The sequence below is a fragment of the Gobius niger genome (genome assembly GCF_951799975.1).
Source record: "Gobius niger genome assembly, chromosome: 10".
Classification (NCBI taxonomy): domain Eukaryota; kingdom Metazoa; phylum Chordata; class Actinopteri; order Gobiiformes; family Gobiidae; genus Gobius; species Gobius niger.
The window spans coordinates 19,636,700-19,645,283 of record NC_136861.1 but is presented as its reverse complement, the minus strand read 5'-3'; the positions used below and the strand labels follow the sequence as shown (position 1 = coordinate 19,645,283).

The following is an 8,584-nucleotide window of genomic DNA, read 5'->3' as shown; positions in this document are numbered from 1 at the left end:
TGCATAGACGTAGTTGGATAAGAAATTATTATTATTAAGTTTGCAATAAAAAGCACCTAGACGAGGGCACTAACCACTCTCTTCCACATCATCATCTATAATACATTATACTGATTAAATTGTTTCGTCATGACAACAATCTTTACATTGTAAAGGTAAACAATGCCCTGCCCTATAGCTTAAGGACATTGTAAAACATGCCACTATAGAAAAAGACACATACAAACTTTGACTAGTCCTATATCTAACCGTGTCCCTAAAGCAAAACAAGGGAGTATACAAACAGACTGTGAGTGTTCCAGTTAAGGCAAGACCTCATCATGTCATGCTGCCCTCATTATAAACCCATTATGTTCTTGATTGTGAAACAAAGGTGCACAATAATGGTGTGAGACCTCTTGCTGAATGAGACTTTGCTGTAACTCAGTGTTCGCTCAATTAGTAAACAGATCTCCCATTCAAGGCCTATGCGCAGCCCCGATTCTCATTTTCCAAAATCCGACACCCCCCCCTCAACCTTCTGCTCTACGGCGTCCCGCATAGACTCCCCCTATCCTCCGCTCGCATCCCGGGGACCCCGAGCCCTGCACCCACCGCGCACACACCCATTTTGATTGTGACTGACAGTGTCTTTGTTCTATTGTTGCTGAGCTGTCGCCTCTGATGAAGATACATAGAGTGAATATGCACATAAGCAGCACGTATGCAACAAATGGTTCAGGGTCCAACATCAGTACACGCCGTTCAAACTGCAGATGCAAGGGAAAAGTTTCTAAAAAAAGCAGACTTATCAAGCACTGTGCTGACCAAGGGAACCTAAGGGGTAGTGGCAAAGGGGGCCAGCTGGTGAAGGGAGTCTCAATGCTGCCTGATGGGACGTCTGGGGAAATTGTCATTGGAGTTGGCCCCTCCTCGTGGATGGGAACCAGGTCACATTCTCTCACATGGTACAAAGCAGGGGGGGTATGCGAGCGGGCTGGGGGTTCAAGGGAGGAGCAGGCCATGACCTCTTTGTATCCATCAGCACATCACTAACTTGGGCCATGCACTTGAGGAATCAACAAAACCGGTGCGCAAAAAGTTCACTCATCTTCAAAACGAGATGTGCAGCTTATGTGCATCAGTGTTATTTTGACTGGTACATAGACAATACTAGAAGCTTTAAGGCAATCCACAGCTTTATCGCGGGCCACTGAGGACACATTCCCATACACTCACTGGCTCTGCTTGTCAACAGGTTGGTAGTGAGTCAGAGATATGGGCTAGCTAGGAGAATATTGCCCCCCGTTGGTCACTACGTGGTATTGCATGCAGAAAAAAAAGCCCAAGGGGTAATTATTATACCAGGCCATATATTTTATTCTTTCAATTAGGCAGTAAAACAACAACAACCACAAATAAACAATGTTCAACTTTTGCTTACTCAAAAGATACAACTTGGGTAATCGATAGAATCAAAACAGCAGTTATGACGACACGATTAATGTAAAACAAAGCACAATCTTTCAGGGTCACACCACCTGACCTGCCTGAGTGCACTACATCATATTATTACTTCTTTAAGTATGATATCGCTCAGTTTGATATAATTTTTACGCTATTTTAAACTTTGCTAACTAAACTATTTGATCTCGTCTTATTTAAACTGGTGAAAGACAAGGCTTAATGTTAACTTTATTGCTCACAGTGGCTTCTCTGATTCAGAAGTTACTATCCAGTTAACAAGCCACACTTGGGCTTTAGTGTATACTTTTTTAAAATGTAAATTCATTTTTGTTTTAAGGTAGAAGATTGAAGTAGCCACCTGAATCCATCACCTGGATGACTGAGAATCTATTAAATGTACTGCATTAGCTAGAAATATATTAGTTAAATATATATATTTTGGTCTCACAATCAGTATTTTATTGTAGTTAATGTTTTTTTGTCTTTCACGTTTGTATAGCTGAATTTGGTGTGCTCTCAAGTAGAACAGCAGAATAATAGGTTCAAGTCTAAAGTTTCTTTTTAGGAAAGCAATTTGATGAATATGCTGGCAGCCAAAATGACCGGCATTTGCCTGAATCTCTTGTCTTAAAATCCAGCCCTGTATATGACATTACTTTATTCAACACTGTACAGTAATTACATTTAATGAAGTATTACTTAAGCTGTTAGTTCATCATTCACAAAGCAATATCTCAACACTGTTAAAACACCAAGTTATTAATACTGTTAATATTATATTGTAGGGACTGGGGGACTGCACAGATGCTACAATGTAGAGTAAAAGCTCATGTAAACCAAAGAAAAGTGAAAAAACAGTGAAAATTCAGAACCTATAACTGCATCATCTATTATACTTTCTTATCTACTGTTGCCCAATGTTGGATTTTTTTTTGCAATTGTAAAATAGCAATGACAACAGTGGATTTATAACGTTTAAGTATTGCTTAATAGGTGACTCATTTCAAAATGTAATCTTTTATAATAATATAAACTTTATCTCTGTGTCCATACTGACAGAATGCATTATTGTCATGTTTATCTCAATGACAAAATTGTGCAATTATGCATGTTTGCTCCGAAGCTTATCTTGGTAACGTTTACTTAAAGGCACATCTTTATTTGCTTACTCGTTAAAGCCACACTGCGGAACATTTCAGGCTACATGTAGCGATTGATGTTGAAATTCAAAACTGAAACAAACATGTCAGTGATCCTAGTGATCAGCTAGACCCCGACGAGGCTATATTTGTATTTGGGTTTTCAAAATAAAGCATTTGAGAGAGGACTTCATGTATTTAAGCCTCACATTTGGCTAACTGTAATTCAAAGCAAAACAGGAACATCGCTATGGAAAAAAGCTGCAGCAAAGTTACAAGTGAGGTCTGAGGAGAGCCCACTTTATTTCACCAATTAAAGCACGCATAATGAAATAAATTCTTGTATTTCAGTCCATCTATTGGGTGAAATGCTACGCAGTGCGGCTTTAAACAAGTGTACCTGCTCCCGAAACCATGACCGTAAAAGGAGCCTGGCGACAACGGGCTTCAAAGTGAGATAGTGGTATAGCTCTTCAGTTCGGGGAGATAGTGCGTCGTCTCAGGCAGCTGCAGGTCAGGCACTTGAGGATGCTCATTGTGATGTGCATGAGGGGCCCAAAGTTGAAGAGCAGATTATAGAAGGTGTTGACAGACAGGCCCCCGGTCTCGTCCGCGTACTTCAAGGCCACAATCGGAGTGTACAAACTGTTGGTCAGGTTCCTAAAGCGTGGGCTGCTCGACTCGATCACTTTCTTTGTGCACTGGAAGAGAAGTGTTTTTTTTAAGATTATAAATGAAGTGAGAAGGGATAAGGCTGCTGTACATAAGATGTTTATGTAAAATTGTTTAGAGGAAATTTCCTTTGAACTAAAAGATATTTACAGTATAAGTGAGGCCAAAGTTCTTGGCTCTTGGGACATCACTCTGACAGGCCTGTACCAAATGTTTCCAAAATCGTTATGAGCCCATGATCCCATGATCCCATATCTAGGTAAGTAACTTGCTAACCTTAATAAATCCTTTTCGTAGTCCCTCAGGGGGTAATACAAGTGTTAATGGGATAATTGGGGGGTCTTTCATCTGCCCCTGGTGTCTCTGGCCAGAAAACCATGCATGCAACTTTCCCTGCTCCGACCCGGAGATGCAATACACACTAATGGAATCATGAAGAAGAAGCGAACAGGCTAACAGGCTAAGCTAACTGTGGGAACGCCACTTTAGCCGTGTTTACAGCCAAGTTTGATAGAAAAATATTATCTCCATTGTGTCATTGAGTTGTGACACAATGTACAATATCCCTCTCTCCCTTTGTCTTTTCTGTCAGCGTAGTCTTTACTCTCACGGACAATTAATGAGTTAAAAAAAAACGCAACATGCTACTGCAGGTGTCGTAGCATGCGTTTTTTTTTAACTCATCAATTGTCCGTGAGAGTAAATACTACGCTGACAGAGAAGACACAGGGAGAGAGGGATATCCCACATCCAATTACACAATGGAGACCATTTTTTTAATTCAAACCTAGCTGTAAATACTGTTTAAGTGGTGCTAGCCCACAGCTAGCTTTGCCTGTTCGCTTCTTCTTCGTGATTCCATTATTGTGTATTGGTGACTCCGACCCGGTGCTGGGGTTGTGATTGTGCTGCGATTGTGGTCTTCTGGCCAGAGACACCAGGGGAAGATGAAAGACCCCCCAATCATCCCATTAACACTTGTATTACCCCCAGAAGAAAGAATATATTAAGGTAAACAAATGACTTACTTCTGCTTTAAGGCTATCAATCTTTTTTGTTATGTGACTATGCCTAGTTCGTGGAGGGGACTAGTCTGTGTATTTTATGCTTTTCACTGAATAAGCTAAAATTATTTGACTTCCCCCCATTTCCCTTTGTCTTACTTTGGCTATGTCTTCTGGTGTCTGGCCCATGGCTTCAAAAATATCTATGGAGGATGGGAGGTAAACGTCTTTGAAATATCGAACTGTGTCGGCATCTGCTCCTGGATACTCCATCTTGGCCACATCATCCATCATCTTTGTCTCAAACTCTGTGTGCACTGGGCCGGGCTCAATCATGGACAACCTGTGAACGGTCAAATGGAAAAAGTCAGATCGGTGCTGCAGAGTAAATTGCAGAGGAACTTACCGGACATTGAATTTCATCAGCTGCACTGCCATACTCTCACAGAAACCTTCCATTGCAAACTTGGAGGCTGTGTAAATGTCATTGAAGACCACACCTGAAAAGCGATTCATAAAGTTTTATCAATAGACACACATGATAACTTATGCGCTTGCTTTTTCATAGTTAAAAGAACAGGCTGTTGTTACCTTGGAGACCCATGACACTGCTCATGACCACGATGTGTCCCGATCGCCTCTTCTTCATGTCGGGCATCACTTCTTTAATCATTCGCACCACACCAAAGAAGTTGGTTTCAAACACTTTCTTCATCTCCTCAATGCTGATGCTTTCCACAGGCCCAAGCAAACCCACACCAGCATTATTGACTAAAAAGGAAACATGTATCCTTTAATAATTGCAGTCAAAGTCCAACACACACAACGGTCTCCAACTGTACCTCAGGAGCAACAAGAAGCTTTCTAATATGTTTCAAGAAGCTCCCCGAAGGTTTTCTGTGTTTCTTACCCCCAGCCTTAACCGAGTGCATTTTCTCCAGTTCGGCTTTACCCAGATCTAAAAGCTTCTCGACTGGAGCTTAGCCGCATTTCAAAGCTAACACCTGCAAAATTGATCGTGACTTTTTTGTTGTTGCCGTGTTTTTGTCACATTTTCGAAGTCATGTTTTTTCTCTTTTTTTTTGCTTTTTTTTGTCTTGTTTTTGTCCTTTTTTTTGCTTTCTTCATAGCTTTTTTTGTCGTGTTTTTGTCTCTTATTAGTCGTGTTTTGGTCACTTTTTTTTCAAGAAGCTTTTAGATTTGGGTAAAGCCAAACTGGAGAACATTTGCTCGGTTCAGGTTGGGGTTAAGAGGATAAAATGACTTGTGATAAGTTCTTTTGACTATGATTTGAGTTCATTGTTTAACTTAAAATACAGTATCTTAAAAGATTTTCAACTGCAAAGTGCTCTTATTTGGATTACAATTTGTAATCCCGGGTTGATGGTGGGTCCATACCAGCTGAGAACTACTACTCTAGTACAGTCAACAAAAGCTTTATTCCTTTTTTTTTTTAGAGCAAAAGTCAGAGACCCCTGTAATACCACCGTTATAACAGAAATGTCTTTACTGCACACTGCCACCAGGGGTCAGCAAGTAACAGCGTGGAAAATGAGAGTGATGTAACATGACCACAACATGACTTGGGTCTTGTGTAATCGGATAAAGGGTCGATTGGGGGGCAAATAATTATTCCCGACTTAAAATCCATTCTAATTTCAACGTAAGGCGCTGCAGATAAAACCTACAAATACTTATTGTTGCACAAGTATTGAAGCTGTTTTCTTGTCCATGACTGAATAATAGTACAAGTTAGTGGACTTTGCCTTGTTGTGAAGACAAAGTAAGTTGCTCTTACTTAGGATGTCAATGTGGCGGCCTTTAATGCTGTTGATGCAGCTCTTGACTGATTCGTCGCTGCACACGTCCAGTGGGAGCAGCGTCAGGGTCTTTCCATAGGCATCACCAGTCGCTTCAACCAGTTTATCCTTCTTTCTCAGGTCCCGCATCGTGGCTATGACTGAGAAATGAAAAGATTATTGTATGGTGTGTATCAACAACAGTTTGTCTTTAATGCTTAATAAGACATTTTTTGTGGTTGAATTGTTGAATTGAACTCACTACAACCACCTCCACCACCATACTTCTCAAAACCCACCTGTTCAGACTTGCTTTCACTTAACAATATTGTTCTTTTATGTTCATGTCTTTGAATGTCCAATAAAAGCACTTAATCTTATGCATTATTGTTTCTCTGTCAAGTTCTCCACATCATCAGTCACCACATGTAGGCAGTGATTTGTATCCTATTAGATGCCTGATGATGATTCAGGCTTGAAAGTGGTATAAGGGTAACACTACCCTCGCCAATGGCCATATATATTAAATGATAATAATATGACAATTTGTTTTGGTCACTTTGAGGTAGTTTGGATTCCTTCTTGTCTTGAGGTAGATTAGTCATGAAAGGAGAAGTGTCTCTTCACTGAACTGTGACACATGGGACAGTGAAACCTGATCTGCAGAAGTGCCACAGCATGTCTGCACTGTGCTGGTATGAGCTCAGAGGCTCCATGTGCCGACTTCATTTAAACCCCAGACTTTGAACTTCACACCAAGAGTAGGACTGGTCCTCTATCAGGAACACCCCAGTAGCTATCAGCCGATGATGACCTGGCTCTATTCGACACATTCTGGTAACTCTTACTATCAGTGGGATGAGCTGGCACTGTTGCACAATCGCTGTGCTGGTAAACAAGTCATTTGTACATAGTCTCCTCTGGACTGAGGGACCTCTACCTATTTCCTGTGTAAACAGGATAAGGACAGAAGCTCTATGCCCCACTGTGAGTGTACTATGACTGAAGTAAGAGACAGGTCAAAGTACTTTAGGGGAAAATAGAATGGCCATGTGCAGTGCAGCTGTGTCGCAAGAAACTTGTCAAGGCCTTATGTTACCCAATAAAATATAATTAAGTCTAAGCTTAAGATTAACAAATGCTGTGTCTGTGGAGCAACAAAGAGATTTACGCATTGGTTGAGAACTGAACAAGAGGCTCATTGTTCCTGGCCTCCTTCAGGAATTGCTCCTGGGCAGCTTTAAACATTCTTGAAAGAGCCATTGCCTCGCACTCAGAAAAGTATTCTCGAGGTTTAGTGCCTTTTACAGCAACTTTTTGACCAAGATCAATAAAAGAAATGATTGTCTCTTACAGCAGCCCTTCACATTCACTAGAATTAACCAAATAAATGGTTTCACGAGACTTGTCTCAACATGTTTTTTTTTTCTCTCTGAAATGTAGGACTGTCTAAGCCCATGACATGACATAGCCCGAAACCCAGGTGATACTAATGACGGCCTGGAGGCACCGAGGCAGCCGAGGAGACGCTCAAAGCCTGAGTGTCAGAGAAGGACATCCCAGCGCAAATGAGCAATAAAGACTTAAACCAGGCCCTGCTCCACAGTGAACCCTCGCTTGTCCAGGTCTCAAACTTTGTCCCCCCTTCAACACGCTGCGTACTGAGGGACTATGGGCACATTAGACACGGTACTAAACCGGAGCGGGCGGTCTACAATTCAGGGCCATAAAAAGGGGGCTTTGTGCGGGAGAAGTCACTTGAAAGAGAACTGACAAGCCTCCTTTTATGATTCCGCCTGTGCGCGGGCATCCTCGTAGAGTAGCAGCCTGTAAAGTTTGCTTTCATGATATAGTTCAAACAAATACAAATGGCCCTATTACAAGATATCTCACTAAGTTTAACCGATTCAATGATCTGTAAAGAAGACTCATTTCATGCGCTTTAACACGACTTCGCACATTGCACAGGCGAAGTATGTGCGTAAAAGAGCCACGGTGCAATTAACCTTTGCACAGAAGGTAACTAAAGATCGGGTCTGCAAGCGCGATTAATAGGCTAATTCTCATTTAGGAATCAACGCAAAAGAAAGCGCTTTACCATGGTAACGCTTCTTTTCATCCTTGGCCAGCGTGACGGCGATCCGTAACCCGATGCCGGAGGAGCAGCCGGTGATCAGCACAACTTTGTGGTCGCTGTTCGCCATGATTTATCCAGAGCTGTGTTTCCAGCGGCCCTCTGCACCGGATGGTCGCTGCTGAGAGAGCTACCGTTCCCCGGACTTTAAAAAACTAAAGCGGATCATGCAGCCACTGGCCATGTGAGCTCCTAATTCAGTCACATGGCTTATAAAAGCATCCAAAACGGCCAGGCTTCGATAACTCACTGAAGTCCACGTTTTCAGGATGATAGGTCGCAGCCAGGCAAACAAGGAAAAATCTTTAAAACATGTTGCTCTGCGTGCGTGCACGTACGTGCGCGTTACAAAGGGGGCAGTGCTTGTTGTATGACTGATTATACTGTGAC

General features: G+C 41.9%; 1 protein-coding gene across 1 annotated transcript; it reads right to left on the bottom strand.

Moving 5' to 3' along the window:
- Nucleotides 1–215: 215 nt before the first annotated feature.
- Nucleotides 216–8,584, bottom strand: rdh8a (retinol dehydrogenase 8a). Its single transcript, XM_079564573.1, has 6 exons — nt 8,159–8,584; nt 6,060–6,221; nt 4,853–5,032; nt 4,668–4,761; nt 4,421–4,604; nt 216–3,286 (listed from the first exon to the last, which is right to left on the bottom strand). The coding sequence occupies exons 1-6, from the start codon at nt 8,262–8,264 to the stop codon at nt 3,059–3,061; spliced, it is 954 nt and encodes a 317-aa protein (XP_079420699.1). The 5' UTR covers nt 8,265–8,584; the 3' UTR covers nt 216–3,058.

Bases quoted from the DNA above. Each gene is read 5' to 3' on its own strand.
- rdh8a (XM_079564573.1), bottom strand. From the start codon at position 8,264: ATGGCGAACAGCGACCACAAAGTTGTGCTGATCACCGGCTGCTCCTCC. The intron at 5,033-6,059 runs GTAAGAGCAACT...TTTCCTTTTTAG, and splicing joins CCGCCACATTGACATCCTAA to TCAATAATGCTGGTGTGGGT. The intron at 3,287-4,420 runs GTAAGACAAAGG...CTTCTCTTCCAG, and splicing joins CACCAGAAGACATAGCCAAA to TGCACAAAGAAAGTGATCGA.